This window comes from Trachypithecus francoisi, unplaced genomic scaffold, assembly GCF_009764315.1.
Source record: "Trachypithecus francoisi isolate TF-2019V2 unplaced genomic scaffold, Tfra_2.0 Contig01461, whole genome shotgun sequence".
NCBI classification, from domain to species: domain Eukaryota; kingdom Metazoa; phylum Chordata; class Mammalia; order Primates; family Cercopithecidae; genus Trachypithecus; species Trachypithecus francoisi.
The window spans coordinates 2,147,577-2,167,678 of record NW_022681433.1 but is presented as its reverse complement, the minus strand read 5'-3'; the positions used below and the strand labels follow the sequence as shown (position 1 = coordinate 2,167,678).

The 20,102-nt window shown below is 37.0% G+C and overlaps 1 protein-coding gene across 1 annotated transcript in view; it reads left to right on the top strand.

Moving 5' to 3' along the window:
- NAA16 (N-alpha-acetyltransferase 16, NatA auxiliary subunit) overlaps positions 1 to 20,102 on the top strand; it is a 68,974-nt gene that overhangs the window by 47,122 nt on the left and 1,750 nt on the right. The window contains 10 exon segments of the mRNA XM_033234205.1: positions 1,514 to 1,683; positions 2,328 to 2,480; positions 5,509 to 5,637; positions 11,475 to 11,688; positions 13,163 to 13,288; positions 13,291 to 13,355; positions 16,953 to 17,061; positions 17,487 to 17,585; positions 18,381 to 18,524; positions 19,522 to 19,619. Of these exon segments, the coding sequence (XP_033090096.1) occupies positions 1,514 to 1,683; positions 2,328 to 2,480; positions 5,509 to 5,637; positions 11,475 to 11,688; positions 13,163 to 13,288; positions 13,291 to 13,355; positions 16,953 to 17,061; positions 17,487 to 17,585; positions 18,381 to 18,524; positions 19,522 to 19,619 (1,307 nt within the window).

The following is a 20,102-nucleotide window of genomic DNA, read 5'->3' as shown; positions in this document are numbered from 1 at the left end:
TCACTGTCATTCATACTTCTTGTAAGTTATAGTTAGGTTTACATGCTGGATTAGATTCAGGTTCTGTTTAAACACGGGTGGTGCTTTGTGCTTCCTGTTGTATCATATCAGGAAGCTTGAGACATTCTGGTTGTCTCTCTTTTTTGATGTTAACATTGATAAAGATTCAGATGTTGTCAGCCTGTTATACTCATTAAAAAGGTCCGTGACGGCGGAGGGGGTGGCATGGTGGCTCTACACCTGTGATCCCAGCACTGTGGGGGCTGCTGAGGCAGCAAGATCTCTTGAGGCCAGGATTTGGAGGCCAGCCTGGGCAACAAAGTGAGACCCTGTCTCTACAAAAAATTAAAATATTAGCCAGGTTTGGTGGTTCTCATCTGTAGTCCCAGCTACTTGTGAAGCTGAGGCATGAGGATCACTGGAGCCTAGGAGTTCCAGGCTACAGTTAGTTATGATCTTGCCACTGCACTCCAGCCGTGGTTACAGAACAAGACAAAAATTCCTCATTGGCCTCTCAGCCATTGAAGATTATTGCCTAGATCCTTTGTTGATTGTAGTAATTTCTTCTGCATTTGTTAGCTGGATTTTTTCTTATAAAGAAATTTCCTTCATCAAATACTTGGTTCCCTTGAAATATAGTTTATATAAGAGGAACAGAATAGATGCTTAACTCATTGCCTTTGTTTTATTATTTGTGTTTTAATGTGTGCTATCGTATGTTTACATTATCATGTCATTTGGTCAGCTATGTAGGAGACCTGTTTGTTTTGATGTAGTGTGGATTTATTCACTCTTTCCTCCTCATTTTTAGGAAGGCACATTCCTAAGACCAGTATGTCTTCCTTTCTGAAATCCATTTTGAGAGCTTGGTATTTCTTTTATCTACTCCTCTGTAGTTAGAGGGTACAGAATGGGGAATAGGATAGAACTCAGATAAGTGTATATATGTGACTGCTTTTTTAAGAGGACTGGGCTGTGTTTTTTCTACTTAGGTTTTTGTCAGATGGCAGGGTTGTTGCTACTTTGTCAGGTGTGTCTTTTTCCTATAGGTCATAATCTTCAACTTTGAGTATCCCTGATTTAGTATTGAAGCCTGGAAAATGGTAAGCCATGGCAGTTTGGCAGTTCTTGCCTCTGCCGAAATCTTGCAGTGGTAGTTAGGAAATCTCTTTGCCAAGTTATTTTCCTTGACTTTTCCTGGGCTTGCTGCCCTTTTGCTTTCAGGCTGAGAGTTCACAGAATTAGATTGATGTATGTCTTTTCCCCAGCATTGTTTCTTTGGAGTGAGATTGGGGTTAGAAGCCTGTTAAAGTACAATCTTGTTTCTCTACGTGGCTACCACTTTTTGAGCTTTATGAAGTCATACCTCTTTCTTTTGAAATTAGTTTTTGCTGAGTTTTTCCTGCTTGTTATTATTGCAATAGTCATTACTTTCATTATGAATTAGGAGAGAGAAAGTATGCAATTTGCTTTACATTCTTCCTATAATAATTTAATGTTTGTTTGATTGCAGAGAATGGGGAGAAGGAACCCCCGACAACACTACTCTGGGTTCAGTATTTCCTGGCACAGCACTTTGATAAACTTGGACAGTATTCTCTGGCTTTGGATTATATTAATGCTGCAATTGCTAGTACTCCAACTCTAATAGAATTATTCTATATGAAAGCAAAAATATACAAGGTAAAATCGGAATCCTGCTTTTTGCGTAGTTGAAGAATTCAGCTACTTTAAGAATCTTTGGGCCGGGCGCGGTGGCTCAAGCCTGTAATCCCAGCACTTTGGGAGGCCGAGACGGGCGGATCACGAGGTCAGGAGATCGAGACCATCCTGGCTAACACGGTGAAACCCCGTCTCTACTAAAAATTACACAAAACTAGCCGGGCGAGGTGGTGGGCGCCTGTAGTCCCAGCTACTCGGGAGGCTGAGGCGGGAGAATGGCATAAACCCGGGAGGCGGAGCTTGCAGTGAGCTGAGATCCGGCCACTGCACTCCAGCCTGGGCGACAGAGCGAGACTCCGTCTCAAAAAAAAAAAAAAAAAGAATCTTTGGAGTTTTTTCTTTGTGGAAATAAGTTCTAGGGCACCCTGATAATCGTTTTCTAATAATTCTGAGTAGTTTCATGTTATATTAATTGTATAATCGGTGTGTAATTAGATGTGTAATCATTTGAGCTCTTAGTAAATGTGAACTGTAATTTTGATTTCTAAATAAATTTGACAGAAATGGTGACAGATTTCTTTTTTGTCTGTGTAAATTATTTTCCATTTTATTGTACTCATTTTCTCTTGATTATAAATTGTGGTTCCTTTAATTATCTTTTATAGCATATAGGTAATCTCAGAGAAGCTGCAAAGTGGATGGATGAAGCACAGTCTTTGGACACAGCTGATAGATTCATCAATTCCAAATGTGCAAAATACATGCTTCGAGCAAATATGATAAAAGAAGCAGAGGAAATGTGCTCCAAGTTCACAAGGGTAGGAAATAGCATACATGAGCATGTAGTTGTCTAAATTAAGACGATTTGTGAAGTTTGCCACTGAAGTTCATAAAAATTCATTTTTGTTATTATTTTTAAAATCCTGTTTAACCCATATCCTAAGAATGATTTTTTTACTGTGGTTGTGTATCTGTGTATGTGTATCTGTGTATGTGTATCTGGCAGGGGATGGTTAAACAATAGCAAGAGCAAAATATCTTGGTGCATATATAAACAGTATGCCATACTTTAGCACTTACATGTAAAATTTGATTTATATCTCAAATTCTTTGTCCCCCTAGTAATTGTGACTACTTTTTAATTCTGTCTTACTTTTTACTTGCTCATAGAGTTCTTTCTTTGTAGAACTAATTGCTGTGAACTAGTCTTTGTGACATTCAGGAATTTAAGTTTCCTGAGATGGGCTACACATCCATCCCTTTTCCCTCCTTCATGATCCCTTTATATCCTTTTCCACATAGACTTTCTGTTATAATACATGTTTATGGTTAAAAATATAAGTAGACTAATGAACAGAGTAGAAAGCTCAGAAACAGATTTCACACATATTTGGAAAATGGGATATACCCAGAGATATCGTAAAAATCAGAGATGAAAAGATTGCTGGGACAATTAGTTACTTCTCTTGGGAAAAAAACCACCAATATCCCTCTCTGTCACTGTACATGAATCAGTTCCAGGTGGATTAAATATCAAATATGGAAAGCAAACCATTCACACTTATAGAAGAAAATATATAGGAGTTTATCTTTAGGATAAACTAATTCTAATATAATCTAACATAATCTAAAATTTTGCTGTACACAATCAGTTCCAAGTGGATTAAAGATCAAATATGGAAAGCAAACCTTTCACACTTATAGAAGAAAATATATAGGAGTTTATCTTTAGGATAAAGAAGCATTCTTTATGCTTGAGGTAGGAAGCATTTCTTGACACCAAAAGCGTAAAGTAGAAGAGAAAAATTGAACTGGGCATGGTGGCGTGTGCCTGTAGTCCCAGCTACCACATAGTAAATAGCACTAAGTTCAAAATCTTCAGTGCCCTTTCCACTATATCACAGGTTTGAAATTAAGAAGAGAGTACAAAGAATAAACATAAAACCAATTATATTTTCAGAGAAAAGTACCACATGGAAGGCCAAGGTAGCCATCAGAAGTAAAATACAATTCAATATGAAGTATACAGGTTGAGCCTCCCAAACCTAAAATCCAAATTCCAAAATGCTCCAGAACTTGAAACTTTTTGAGCACTGGTATGGTGGTCAAAGGAAATGCTCATTGGAGCATTTTGGATTTTGGATTTTTGGGTTTGGGAGGCTTAACCAGTAAGTATAATGCAAATATTCCAAAATCGAGAAGGTTTGCAACATTTCTGGTTCCAGACATTTCTGATAAGTGATACTAAATCTAGTGATTTTTAAGAAAACAAAGAAACCCGGAGATACTGGGATGCATCTTTAAAGGCACAGGAGAATGAGAAAGAAGGTGAGAGGAGTTGGTTATTTAAGGAGAGTAGTCACCAAAATCTGTGGCTCGACTTGCTCATCGTAACTGCGTCTGATCATCCACTTTTGACAAGTTGCCATGCTATATGGTAAGGTTGTTCACTTTATCCACACTAGTTTGTTGGCCAGGCAAATCCATAATGTGTGATGAACAACCATAATGAGGCAGGGGAAGAAAACTGCAAATGACCCGGAATAATCAGGATATATCTGCTTGCTAATAAATGAGTGAAGGGCGCGTATTTCCTTCTCGCAGATTTTTCAGTTTAGAATTTTTGTACAGAGTTCCTGATGCATGTTGGATAGTTCTAGTTGATAAACTTTTTGAAATGAAAAGTAATACATTCCTTTTATAAAAATATGTGGCCATTAACAAATGGAAAATATAGCACAACCATAGTGAAGACAAAATACATCAACATTTCTGTTCACCCAGAGATAACTACTTTTTAGACTTTTAATGTGTTCTGAAAATTGAACTGATACACAAAATGTGAGTAAAAACTGTAGCCTGAAATCATCTATGTAAGTGTACCTTTGCCATCCTTTCCTGGGGTCAAACAAAATATATTTTAAATGTCTCTTCTAAACTGTGACCAAACTTGGGTATCCTTGCACTTAAAATTGGTTAATTTATGTCTCACACTCCTCTCAGAATTTTTATTGAGCCTGAATTAACAAATTCAGTTATTTGGTTTTGTCAGCCCACTGCAAAGGAGAAATATTAAAGTAGAAGAGTTGGCATGAAACAGGAGATGCTGATAGAAGCAGACACACGGGCACAAAGAAAGTGACAATGGAGGAGGGACACTGGGAAACCAAAAAACAGGCCTGCAACTATTACTAACAGATTTGACAAATACTGAATATACACAACAGTGACCCCGAGTCAGCAAGGAAGGCTGAAATAGCTTTTGCTTGAAAGGGAGAAGATAGACATTACTTCATATGACACTTTCTTAAATAGATGAAATAAAAACTTTGGTGTTTGAAAAACTAAGATTTAGTAATTTGGAGTCTTTTCTATGAAGAGTGTTGAATACCCCAGCAGAGCTGGGTAAATAAGACATCATGGATATGTGTGTTTTCCGTCTGATAACTGAGATGGCTCCTAAGTGACAGGTCAGTAGCAGACAGTGTGGATGTACTAGACAAAGGGATGATTCACGTCCTGGGTGGGATGGAGTGGGACAGTGCAAGATTTTATCACAATACTCAGAATGGCATGCAGTTGAAAACTTACGGATTGTTTATTTCTACAGTTTTCCCTTTAATATTTTTAGACCATGGTCAACTGTGGGTAACTGAAACCATGGAAAGCGAAACCTTGGATAAGGGGAGACTATTGTAATGTAAAACCATGTTTGGAAACATACTGATATATTTGCTAATTGCTGCTATTGTCATAATAGTACTGTAGCCCTAGTTGTAAAGAGGAAATGGTTTTTAGGATCTGTTTCATTGTTGCTCTCTATAGTTTTGAATGCTTCCATTTCAGGAAGGAACGTCTGCCATGGAAAATCTAAATGAAATGCAGTGTATGTGGTTTCAGACAGAATGCATTTCAGCTTATCAGCGTTTGGGGAGATACGGGGATGCCTTGAAAAAATGTCATGAAGTAGAAAGGGTAAGTTGTTAGAATTTTGACTTCAGTTTTCTCTGTAAGGTGATAAAAAGCAGGTAGATTTCTACACGGGATCATCTGCCTCTTCTAACTTCTCTGGGAGCTTCATTGTGAAAAAAATTCTTGATCTTTAACCTTCTTTACATTCAGAAGTTGTAAACAGTGGATTGCTTTATTGATCCTCAAGTGATTATGCTTTTGACATGTCTATATATTTTTGTCTGGAGGAAAAAGATTGTTAGTAAACTATTATTGCTATTAACATAAATTCAAAATTTCTGTTCCCTAATTAGGCCATTATTTGATATTCATCACCACCCTAAGAGGACACACAGCTGATGGCAACCTCTTTCCCCTTTAAAACATCAGGATCTGGTCCGCAGTCAGCCTCTCTCCAGTTTGTCTTCCCAGGATATTTGCTCTCACATTCAGTATTCTGTATAACAATCTATGGCCAGTTTGCAGGCTTATTTTATTGCTTGCTTTTAGGATTATGTGTGTGATGTGCCTTAGTGAGGGGACTTTTCTTTTCCTTTGTGTGAATTTTTGTTTTCCTGTTCTTTGTCATCTCTGAAGCACTCTCCTTCCACATGGACCACAGGAGGAAAAGAGCCGCAAATGCACCCCTGAGGCAGTCCTCAGCAGCCCTCAGTTGTGGGGGCAATCGGCACCACTGTTCCCATCCTGACGCAGTATAGAACCACAGGCATCGTAGTCAGGTGAGCCTGATGTCTGCACCGTGGCAGTCACTTTGGCCTTTTTCCCATGTGAAACTTCTGAGATTACCCACAAGGAAGTCTAAATTTTAGGGGGTGGCTTTTGATGGGGACTGGAACTAGGATTATACCCAAGCATTTTTAGAAATAACCTAATTTTCGCTGTTTTTGTTTTTTGTTTGTTTGTTTTTCATGCCCTTTTAAGCCTGGGCTTGATGGCTGCATCTCTGGGGAAAATCCTCCTCATCTCCTTGAAAATATGAAGCCCTTGGGATGATAGGTGAAATATCCAAGCATTCTAGTTAAATCAGGCTCTTGTTTCCTTGATGAAACCGCAGATCACTAGATTGTAACACTCCCTAGAGGACCATTATTTTAAGAGCATTCTGCTTGTTATTAAGGAAAGATACATTTTTATTAACTAGGACATTCTCAGTGAGAAGTAAATTGTTTCCCTTAAGAAGAGGCTGCTGGCCGGGCGCGGTGGCTCAAGCCTGTAATCCCAGCACTTTGGGAGGCCGAGACGGGCGGATCACGAGGTCAGGAGATCGAGACCATCCTGGCTAATACGGTGAAACCCTGTCTCTACTTAAAAATACAAAAAAAAAACTAGCCGGGCGACGAGGCGGGCGCCTGTAGTCCCAGCTACTCGGGAGGCTGAGGCAGGAGAATGGCGTAAACCCGGGAGGCGGAGCTTGCAGTGAGCTGAGATCCGGCCACTGCACTCCAGCCTGGGTGGCAGAGCAAGACTCCGTCTCAAAAAAAAAAAAAAAAAAAAAAAAGAAGAGGCTGCTATATAGACACTTATGAATTAGTAGTTCAGCAAGACCATAACTAGAAATTTACCAGATTTTCTGTTTAAATGAAATTTGAATATCCTAAGGATCATTATAGTTCTGAACTTCTTGAACTTAAATTCCATTTATTCTAACATTGATGACTGTATTGCTTTATTCTTTTTAATAATTTTTGAGAATTTTTAGAATATGATAAGTAGCTCTTCCATGACTGTTTCATTTAGATTACGTTTTCCCTTAAATTTTTAGTGATTTTGGCTGAGTTGCATGGAAAAAAATTCTGTAATGTCAGAAAATCTACTGACATAGTTCAAGAAATTAAGTGGTAAAAAGCATTTTTGAAAAAAGAAACTACAGGAAAATCATTGGTTGTCATAGATTAAAATGGCAGAAATCATCACCCTCTGGTCATGTTACATAATTATTGTCGCTGGAAGCTTTAGGGTTTACTGTTAACATTTGAGATAAGAAAGAAGTAGAAACATCAGAAAAGAACCTACTCTTATGCCACTTGTAAGCTAGTCTAAAATGAATATATCCATACTAAAAGCAAATAAGGCAACTCTTTTATAGATATTATGTATATTCTACATGTGTGGTTATATGTAGAAATGTGTTTCGTATAAATAGGGTGACTAAATAGGTTGATGGAATGATTAATGCTTAATTTCTAATATCTAAAATTCTTAATGTAATTGGAAGGATTTAGGAGTAATTACAAGCTTCAGATTTATTGTAATAGGTATCTACATGAGTTACCTTATGCCTGGGTTTTAAATATTTTAATAAGGATACGTACACCTTTCAGAAATAAAACTTTGCAGTTTATCTTCTAAATAGAAGGTTAGTGAATTGTGAAATAAGTTCAAATAAGGGTTAGGTCTTTATTCTGCTTTGAAGAACTCATTCAGGAGTTCTTTTGTTGAAGGCAGTTTCAGCCAGGATACATACTGCTTTGAGCTCTTAGTAATTGGATTTGAAAAGTTGAAATTCTAGAATAAGCTAGTGTAGTATCTTTTCTGTTTTCATCTTGCCCCACCTCATAAGATTTTAGGGTTGTATTTTAAGGTTTTGTAGTCCAACCCAATCTGATGTTTGAAACTTGAGTTTTATTAAAACAAAACAACGTTCTTCAAAATGTTAGATTTAAACTTGTGTTGAGAATAACATTTGAACCTATTTTATCTTTCAAGAATTGGGTTTTCTTTCTTTCCATTTTTTCTTTCTTTTACTGTTAGACTTCTGGTGATTGGATTATCATTATTTTAGAGTGCTGACTTAGATATGAAACAGGGCAACACTACATATTTCTAACTCTTTGATAAGACCTAGGACTTCTGATAGATCTAAACATAGGAAGATCATAACTTTGTCTTCTATTGTATCTTAATCTTTATCAAATTGACAACATGCTTTATAACAACAGATTCTCTATTAAGTAAATTGAGTTGCTTATTTTCCTAGTTGACCTAGTTATTATTTTTTTAGATCCAGAGGTTTTTGTTGCCTCTCTTTGTATAAGCTCTTACTAGTCGCACCCGGGAACTCTGAGAGGTAGTGGGAAGGAGAATCTGGGCTAGGAGAGAGGTCCTAAGAATGGCTTTTTTTTTTTTTTTTTGGAGACAGAGTCTCGCTCTCTGGCCCAGGCTGGAGTGCGGTGGCGCTATCTCGGCTGACTGCAAGCTCCGCCTCGCGGGTTCTTGCCATTCTCCTGCCTCGGCCTGGCGAGTAGCTGGGACTACAGGCGTCCACCACCACACTTGGCTAATTTTTTTTGTCTCTTTTAGTAGAGACGGGGTTTCGCTGTGTTAGCCAGGATGGTCTCAATCTCCTGACCTCGTGATCCACCCACCTCGACCTCCCAAAGTGCTGGGATTACAGACGTGAGCCACTGCGCCCGGCTGGAACGGCTTTTCTTAATTCTTGCTTAGGGGGAGAGAGTTAAGGGCATGAGCTGTATCTTAAGATTTGAATACTTAGTTTTCTGCAGTGAGCTAAGTGATTTTTATCACGCCCTTCATGTTTGACCAAAAGGTACAGGGAAACTAACTTTATCTGTCGATGTTGTGTAGCATATTTTTGTGTTTTGAGACTGAAAAATCAACCCAAGGGGGAGCTTCATGGCAATGGATTAGTTCTGTTTGTTATGGTAGTGGTTACATGACTCTACAAATGATAAATCACATAGAACTATACACACATTGTACCAATGTCAGTTTGTTGGTTTTGATACTGTATTGTAGTTACATAGGCTATAGCCTTTGGGGGAAACTGAGGGAAGGATGTACACCTTTGCAACTTCCTCTGTATCTATAACCCCAAAGAAAAAGTTAAAAAAAAATTCAACCCAAGATTATTTAGTTGTTTCTATATAGTATTCTGCAATACACTGTTTTTTCCAAAAGCAGATATTACAATCAGCTGTGGCTGCAGTATACCACTTGTTTTTAATTTAGCCATATTCTGTCTATCACCATTAGTTTATTATGGAGTGATTAACAAGCCAGGTTTGCTTGAGGCTGAGTGGGTTCCCAAGACACAATGCTTTCAGTGGAAAAGCTGAGAGGACCTCTGGCAAACTAGGATAAGTTGGTCACCCAATTTATGGAAGACATTAACTGGAGAGAGGCAGCCTATGGGCTGTTACTGATAAAGAGGTGGCTTAAATATTTGTGGTTACATACGGCCCCCTCCAAGACTTAACTTAAAATCTCTGTTAATGCTGCTAGGAATATCTCTTGAAGTTTGTCATCTGCCTTTTTTCAGATGTTTCTCAACCTAAAAGAATGTCCTGTAATCTCTTAGATGTTTTCATCTGATTATGTGTTCCAGGACGTTAGCGCCGCCATTTTTCTTTAGTTAACTGTATTGAATTTTTAAAATATTCTTGTGCTAGTTATAACTTGATTTACATTAAGAAAAACCACTAACAACTTTATGAAATATGTAATCCTTTGATTTAAAAATAAGTTCATGTTAATATTTATTTCATTTTATTGGTGGGAAAGATGCAGTTTTCAAATATAACATCATTAAAGTGTGGCTTTTTAGTCATAAACTAATGTGAAATGTTCACTTTTTCTGTTTCTTGCCCTCCATACTGTGTATTTTTATTCTTCTTATAATTTTTCTCTTAAAGTCTCAGGTACTTAATGTAATTCTGTATATAGTGTGTTTCTAATTACCAAGATAATTATCAGATGATTATGGATAATTACTAATGTGTCCTCTGCACAGTGACTTAACTATCCCCAGGACAGAGGGAACATGAACTAGTAGGAAAGCTTGATCTATATTAGTGTTATTAAATCACTCATTTTTCTATATGATTTTGGAAAAACTAAAGTATAAAAAAAGAAGTCAGAGATGGAAATGCATGCGGGGAAACAGTACAAGATTGTTTTGTTGGGGGAGGGGCAGAGGGTTAGTGTTCACCTTTCATGGAAGGGATTAGTTTTTAACCTCTTTTGGCCATGGATCCATTGAAAATTGGATGAAAGCTTTTGAGCTGTCTCCTTAGGAAGAAGTTTTTATGCTTGTTTATACATAGATTCCAGTTTCAGAACTTCTGCTAAATGGAATGTAGGTAGTTAATGGGAGCTTATTGAGTAAGAGAAAACCATCAAGTTCTATATTTATGTAACAGTTTACTGTTGAAAATGAACTTTAAAATACATTATTTGATCCTTTTAACAACCTTAAGAAATTGGCTGTATGGATTTCTTTATTCTTAACTTAGATTACATAATTAAGGGTCTAGGAAATTAAATGGCTAATTCAGGGTCTCATCCCTAATAAGAAGCTTATCTCTTGAGTGGGCAAATACTGTGCTTATTAAATGTCTGCTATGTATTAGGCCCTGTGGCAGGCAGTGGGTAAGGATTGCCCTTGAAAAGCGTAGAGTTGACTAGATTTGTAAATATTTAGTGTGAACCTACACATATTTAGTCTTCATTTAGAGCTCTGTTTAACTGTGCCATGCTGGTTTTTAGGGAATATGGAGGAAGAGTATTTCATTAAAACTAAAATATTAATATATACTAATTTTCAGGTTTAAAAAATAACCTGATCTTTTGACTTATATAGAAGTTGAGTATCATCACAAAACATGATTTGTAGGGAATGGGCATGGTTTGTAGGAAGAGAAAGTTCAAGTTGAATGCAAAAAAAAATTCATATCCTTTATAGTGTTAAACATTGGAGAGGGCAGCTAAGTGAAAATTGTGACTGTTTAAATTGTTTTTTGGGCTTTTTACAATTTTTTTTTCACAAGGTAGACATTATTGACATAAATGTAAAGGTTAATTTTGTGATTTTTGTTTTTAAGCATTTTTTTGAGATAACCGATGACCAATTCGACTTCCATACATACTGCATGAGAAAGATGACCCTTCGTGCCTATGTTGACCTTTTGAGATTAGAAGATATACTCAGAAGACATGCCTTTTATTTCAAGGCTGCTAGATCAGCGATTGAAATATACTTGAAATTGTATGATAATCCCTTAACCAATGAAAGCAAACAACAAGAAATAAACTCAGGTAACTGAATAGAAACTTAAAAGATTTTAAAAGGACACTAAATTTCAGAATGCCATTAGCATACACAACATATAGAAAAATATTAATATATTGTCTTTGGAGTTGAAGACAAACATTAGATAACTCGTATGCCAAAAAACAAAAATGTTGCGGAGAGAGTTGAAAAAAGTGGGATGATATTTTGTAGCTGATGCTTCTAAATTAGTTTAATGGAACAACTTAGAATTCTTTTCGTTTTTATCTTCTGAAAGACCAATTTAGGAACTGGGTATGGTGGTTCACACCTGTTATCACAGCACTTTGGGAGGCCAAGGCAGGCAGATCATTGGAGGCCAGGAGTTCAAGACCAGTCTGGGCAACATAGCATTACCCCTGTCGCTACAACAATTTTAAAAAGACAAGTTTAGGAAACATAGATATGTCTGTGAACTAGTTTTTTTCTTTTTTTTTTTTTTTAATTGTAACTGAAAATAACTTTGAGCTCTTTAGGGAAAAATATATAATCTTAAAATTTCTAGTAGTTATTATTAAAAATAAGAATATCAGTGAGAATATCTGTACAGCGTTTTCACTAGAATGTTAATATCTAGGAATATTTGAGAAATAGTTAACATGAAATGTGCCTAGATAACTATCTCAAATATTCCTAGGTAACTATTCATTTCTAATATTTATATAGTGGTTAGAGATCACAGATGTTTTTATGTATTCTCACTTATTCTTGAAAGACTTGATACTGAAAAAAAAAAAAGAAAGAAAGACTTGATACTGAAAAGGACAAAGTGATTTGCCTGGAGTCATGTGTTGTATAGGAGGCAGAACTGGGCTACAATTGGTCAATTTTAGTTAATGCAACATTTACTGGATGTCCTTTGTGTGCCCAACTTTGTGCTAGTCACTGGGGATACACTTTCTAAAAACTTTTATATGGGTTGCCTCTGCATCCCTCCTTGCCCAGCCAAAAAACAGGAAAAAAAAGTATACAACTGGCCCTCCATTTTTGTGGGTTCCACATGGGTGGATTCAATCAACCACAAATCAAAAATATGTTTTTTTAAATTGCATCTGTACTGAACATGTCCAGACTTCTTTCTTGTCATTATTAGTATTTCCTGAACAATGCAGTATAACAACTATTTACATAGCATTTACATTATTTTAGGCATACCTATAGACCATAATATAATTTATGAAAAAATGAAACCATTATATGCAACTTAAAGCAAAAGGAAGGTGAAAGATTTAAAAGCTGATCTAATTTAAAGTATACGGGAGGATGTGCATAGGTTGTATGCAAACACTCATTTTATATCACAGGCTTGTGTATCAGTGGATTTTTTGGGGAGGGGTGGGGGTCCTGAATCAATTGCTCACTGATACCAAGGGACAACCATACTAACAGTATGTATTACAGAAGAATACGAGGAAAATGCAAACATTGACTCAGAATTTTTGTTCATTTGGATATTTATAGAAAACCTGTCAGCCAAAGAATTGAAGAAAATGCTTAGCAAGCAGAGAAGAGCCCAGAAAAAGGCTAAGCTAGAAGAAGAAAGAAAGCATGCAGAAAGAGAACGTCAACAGAAAAATCAAAAGAAAAAAGAGATGAAGAAGAAGAAGAAGCCAGTGGCCTTAAGGAAGAACTTATACCTGAAAAATTAGAAAGGGTGAGATGGGTTTTACTGTCTTTGTTATTTGGTAAAATTTATTTTATTTGGTTCTGTTCTGACATTTGTAACATGATTTATTTAAATCTGTAAGAAGCCATTTGAAATAATTCAAGGTTTTAACAGTAGCTGTCAATTATCTTTGAGTGACAATGTACAAATTTTGGCTAATGCAAGTTATACATAGAATTGTAACTGTAGTAGGCAGAGTAATGGCCCTACAAAGGTGTCTGTGTTCTGATCCCCCCAACCTGTGAATATGTAACCTTACATGGCAGGGGAGAATTAAGGTGGGGGATGGAATTTATGGTTGTAATGAATTGACCTCAAGATAGAGAGGTTAGCCTGGATTGTCCATGTGGTCCTAATATCATCAAAAGGGACCTTAAAAGTTGAGGATGCTAGCAGCAGAGGTCAGAATGATGCAGTGTCAGGAGGACTTAACCTGCTGTTGCTGGCTTTGAAGATGGAAGGAGGGTGCCACAAGCTTAAGGAATGTGGGCAGTCTAGAGAAGCTGAAAAAGGCGTTGAACGGATTCCCCCTTCGAGTCTCCAAAGAGAATGCAGTCCTGCTGACACCTTGATTGTAAGCCCAGTGAGACCCATGTTGGACTTTTAACCTATAAAAACTATAACATAAGTTGTTTTAAGTCAATATTTGGTAATTTGTTACAGCAGCAGTACAATTGTCCATTACATATGGAATCATTTTACCTTATATGTCTTATTAGAAATGTTTTAGCTACAAAGAGATAGTACCTCCAGGATTTTCTCAAGTGTTAATAGTTGTTTTGGGATCAGATTTAAGGAAATGTTTAGTTTTTTGGTTTATTCACTGTAAGTCTAATACAGTTGACCTTTGAACAACATAGGTTTGAACTTTGAGGGTCCAGCAAAGGATGGTTTGATAACTTTAGAAAGATGTTTGGCTTGAAAAATGTCCAGATAGGCCGGGCGCGGTGGCTCAAGCCTGTAATCCCAGCACTTTGGGAGGCCAAGACGGGCGGATCACGAGGTCAGGAGATCGAGACCATCCTGGCGAACACGGTGAAACCCCGTCTCTACTAAAAATACAAAAAAAAACTAGCCGGGCGACGTGGCGGGTGCCTGTAGTCCCAGCTACTTGGGAGGCTGAGGCAGGAGAATGGCGTGAACCCGGGAGGCGGAGCTTGCAGTGAGCTGAGATCCGGCCACTGCACTCCAGCCTGGGCGACAGAGTGAGACTCCGCCTCAAAAAAAAAAAAAAAAAAAAAAAAAAGAAAAGACAAGAAAAATGTCCAGATAACAGAACAATCAACTTCTCACCAAGAGCCAGCAGAGAGTTTCAGATGCTATTGAGAAAATCCTTGAGGAGGCCGGGCGTGGTGGCTCAAGCCTGTAATCCCAGCACTTTGGGAGGCTGAGACGGGCGGATCACGAGGTCAGGAGTTCGAGACCATCCTGGCTAACACGGTGAAACCCCGTCTCTACTAAAAAATACAAAAAGCTAGCCGGGCGAGGTGGCGGGTGCCTGTAGTCCCAGCTACTTGGGGGGCTGAGGCAGGAGAATGGCGTAAACCTGGGAGGCGGAGCTTGCGGTGAGCTGAGATCCGGCCACTGCACTCCAGCCTGGGCGACAGAGCGAGACTCCGTCTCAAAAAAAAAAAAAGAAAATCCTTGAGGAGAAGGAGTATCTGCCTGAACAGATTTTTAATGTAGACCAAAAGTACTCTATAACAGGAAAAAATAAAAGCCACAAAGGACATCTATTAGTAAGGAAAATAAGCAAACACTAGGATTTAAGGCAGGAAGGGATAAGCTAACTCTACTATTTTGTGCAAATGCAGTTGGGATTATGACCATGGCTGCCCTTATCTATAAAGCTACTAACTCCTGAGCCTTGAAGGGAAAAGATAACAGCTGCCAGTCTTTTGGTTTTACAACAAGAAGGCTTGGACAGTGAAAATCCTTTTTCTGGATTGGTTCCATCAATGCTTTTTGTCTCTGAAGTGAGGAAGTACCTTGCCAGTAAGGGACTGCCTTTTAAAGTTCTTTTGATAACTGGACAGAACCCCTGGCCATCCAGAACCTCATGAGTTCAACTCCAAAAGTGTATAAGTGGCCTACATGACCCTAAACATGTCTCTAATTCCGCCTCTAGATTAGATTGGGGGGTCATAAGGACCTTTAAGCCTCATTACGTCTGGTACTCTATGGAAAGGATTTTCAACACTATGGAGGAGAACGCCAGTAGAACGTTATGAAAGTCTGGAAGGATTACATCATTGAGGATGCCATCATTGTTAACAGATAAAGCGTTGAAAGCCATCAAACCTGAAACAGTAAATCCCTGCTGGTGTCCAGATGTTGTATACAACTTCACAGGATTTATGACAGAACCAATCAAGGAAATCATAAAAGAGATTGTGGATATGGCAAACAAACAAAAAAAGTGGAGATGGCGGTAAAGGGCTTCAAGATTAGGAAACCTGGAGAAATTCAAGAGCTAATAAATGCCACAATAGAGGAGTTAACAACTTGATGGAGATGAGTGCTTCCAAACCATTGCCAGATGATGAGGAAGAAGACATAGAAGCAGTAGTGCCAGAAAACAGATGGACATTAGACATTCTGGCAAAAGAGTTCTGATTATTCAAGACTATTTTTGACTTTTATGACATGGACCCTTCTATGATACAGGCATTGAAACCAAAGCAAACGGGAAAAATTGATACATCTTTGTACATTTGGTACATTGACACACATCTGTTAGCATTTGAAACATTTTTAAATAAATGAAAAAGCAAAAAAGAAATTATAGTGTACTTACATAAAGTTAGATGGAATGTGCCTGCCTCTTCTGCTTCCCTTTCTACCTCCTACATCCCCGCCATCCTTGAGGTAGCAAAACCAGCCCCTCCTCTTCAGCCTACCCAACATGAAGACAAGGATAATGATCCACTTCCACTTAATGAGTACCAAATAGATTTTCTCTTCCTTATGAGTTTCTTAATAACATTTTATTTTCTATAGCTTACTTTATTGTAAGAATACAGTATATAATATAACATATACAATATGTGTTAATCAGCTGTTCATGTTATTGGTAAGGCTTCCAGTCAACAGGCTATTAGTAGTGAAGTTGGGAGAGTCAGAAGTTACACACAGATTTTCACCTGCATGGGGGAGGGTCAGCTCCCCTAATGCTCTCGTTATTTGTGGGTCAACTATATTATAAGCATTTTAAATTTTATTAACGTCTCTTTACTATTTGATGCCATTTTATTTGTCTCCTTACTTTAGATGTTTATAGTATATAAGGGACTGTCAGTACATGATGTACCGTCTCTTTAAGTCTGTGGAACAACTTTATGTATTTTTTTGTTTTAGTAAAATTATCTTGATTTTGTAACCAGAAAAAAAGCTATTTCTGTTTTGAAAAGTATTGATTGTATACTTTGAATTTATTTACAGACGATTTTTAAATGTTTTCTTGTTTTTTAGTTTTATAAAGAAAGCCATCTAAATTACTTTAGACATACGTTAATATAAAATTTTAGGGGAAATTTGACTTGTGCTGATGTTTTTTAAGTAATTTTCCTTTCTGTTTCAAAATAGGTAGAAAATCCATTAGAGGAAGCCGTTAAGTTCCTTATACCTCTTAAGAACCTTGTTGCTGATAACATTGACACTCATCTGTTAGCATTTGAAATATATTTTAGAAAAGGTAATAAATAGTTTGAATTCAGTTTTTAATCTTTAATTATATTTGTGACCATATTCAGTGTAATCTTTGTCAGTTAGTTCTATTTTGTTTCTTAGATTTCCATTTCAGCCTTCTACAAAGGCTCTTTTCCTTGGCTACTCAAAACTTAACTGGATAATAAATTAGAATAGTACTATCAAATCCAGTGTAAGAATAGTTTGAACAATCATACAAGTCGTCTACCTGAAGCAATTTTTTATGATTTTTCAAGCTTTTCTTTAGAAAGCCATAGTTGACTTTGATAGCCAGAGTCAACTTTAAATTTTGCTTAAGAGTGTTATAAAAAAGGTAGCGTTTTGTTATTGGACTTAAGTGAGACTAAAATAAAGTGAGGAAAATAACATGTAAGTATTAATGCTATTACTTTTGTATTTTTTCTGACACAGGCAAGTTTCTGTTAATGCTGCAGTCTGTCAAACGGGCTTTTGCCATTAACAGTAATAACCCGTGGTTACATGAATGTTTAATTAGATTTTCTAAATCTGGTAAGTATAAAAAAGGCCCATATTTACATTTATGAATTATATCATTTCTAAGGGGAGGCAATTGTTAAATCACTGTTGATCTGATAAATATTTGATAACCCTCTCTTTGTGAAGTAAAAAGCCCTGATTTGTATTTTCATGATACACATACTCTGATCATGGCCCAAGCTGTCAATGGGATGCCACTGAGAGAAGCAAATATAAGTTGTTTTACGTTAAGCTGGTGGACATTAAAGAGATTTGCAATAACGTAAAGCAAAATAAATAATAATAATTTACATAGTAGTTAAATGAACATGTGTCTATAAAATAGACATGTTACCAGGAGATGGTAGAAATGAGTGCATTTGCTAGGATGTATTTATATTCCAAAGGAACAATAATAATTTTACTATGTAACATCAAGTTTAATAATAAAGGTTTTTTTGTTGTTGTTGTTTTTGAGACAGTGGAGTGCAATGGCATGATCTTGGCTCACTGCAGCCTCCACCTCCCGGATTCAAGCGATTCTCCTGCCTCAGCCTCTTGAGTAGCTGGGACTACAGGCGCGTACCACCATGCCCGGCTGATTTTTTTATTTTTAGTAGAGATGGGGTTTCACCATGTTGGCCAGGCTGGTCTCAAACTCCTGACCTCAAGTGATTCGCCCACCTCAGCCTCCCAAAGTGCTGGGATTACAGGTGGGAGCCACTGCGCCCGGCCATAAAGCGTTTTCAAAAGGTTTTTTTCTTTTCTTTTTTTTTTTTTCGAAGGACAGATCAAAAACAAAAAATCCAAATGTTTTTGTTTTTATAGTGTCTAATCATAGTAATCTTCCAGACATTGTGAGCCAAGTTCTATCTCAAGAAATGCAGAAAATATTTGTCAACAAGGATTTGGAAAGTTTTAATGAGGATTTTCTGAAACATAATGCTACCTCTCTTCAGCATCTACTTTCAGGTTTGTATGTAGCCCCCAGGGTTAAAATGCTTATGGAAAAAGCGAACAAAGAGAAAGTTTTGACACTCCTAAAATTTAAAGCAAATGAACAGTACTTACTCCGTGTAAGTATGGGGAGAGAAATGTGGACAAACTTAATGTTATGTTCAATAATAGGGGAAACAGTGATGGGTTCATAGGATGTAATATCAGATTTAAAGTGATGTTTATTCAAAGGGTTTGTAATAACGGGCAAATACTTTTATAATACATGTGCAGGATTGAACATACAATGTAATCTCAACTGTGCATGGGAAAAAGGCTGAAAGGAAGTGTCTACGAAAGCTTTAATGTTGATGTGGGGTGTGTGGTTATGAATGATTTCTTTTTTCTTTTCTTTTTTTTTTTTTGAAATGGAACCTCACTCTGTCACCCAAGCTGGAGTATATTTTTTCTTCTAATTTATAGCAGAAATATCAACTGTGTTTTATTTTTTAAAATTTTACTTTGTTTATGAATATGCAAACATTTTCCTGTTTTCCCCACCCCCACTTTCCTCCTCTGTGACAGTAATTTATTCCTTAGATGTTTTATTTTAGAATATTTTTCTTTTTTCATAGTTTTGGCTTTTTTCATAGTTTTGGCTAAAATACTGATTGATATCACAGGGCAGTCCATATTTACATTTTGAATTTTATTTCTAAGGGAAGGAAGTTGTTAAATCAGTGTTCCTCTGATAGATGTTTAATAACCATCTTTTTGTGAAGGGAAAAGCTCTGATTTGTAGTGTATTTTCATGATATAAATACTCTGATCTGGCCTAAGCTATCAATGGGATGCTACTGAATAGGAGGTAGGAAAGAAATGTCACACTTGGCTCTCATGAGCTGGTAGGAGCCAGCTCCAGCTTACCACTGATTAAACACTTAAAACCATATTTTAAGTCACTGGCCACTTGAGATCATATAAAATGTAAAGTATAGGTGTTTATTCATTTTGAAATGCCTTGGTATTTCAGGTGCTAAAATGATGTATTTTCTGGACAAGTCAAGGCAAGAGAAAGCAATTGCTATAGCCACTAGACTGGATGAAACTATAAAAGATAAAAACGTAAAGGTAAGATTTGTTCATTGGCTGATTTATGCTTACACTGTGGTCTAACAAAACGTGTCTTTACAGCATAATTCTTAAGTAGGCCTTCAGAGTTATACCTGGATGTTCAGAGTTACGCCTGGATGTGTAACCTTAGGCAAGTTATGTCTCTTAGCTCTATCAGTTATGAGATGTGTAACTTTAGGCAAGTTATGTCTCTTAGCTTCTTTTTCCTCATTTTTAAGATGAGGGTGAAAATACTACTGCTCTCACAGAATCCATGTAAGAGTTAACTGAAATAATAAAACGTGAAGTGCTTAGTGCCTGGCACGTTGTTAAGTACTCAGTAAATGTGAGCTATTGTTTTTAGTAAAGGACACTTTGATTTTTAGTGATCACAGTTTTAAAAGGTTCTCTTTTTCAGTTATTGGAATTTTACTGCCTTTTTCAGGGTTGATTTTTTAATGTGCCTTTTTTGAGGTGATCGCTTGCTGTGTAGATTGCAAG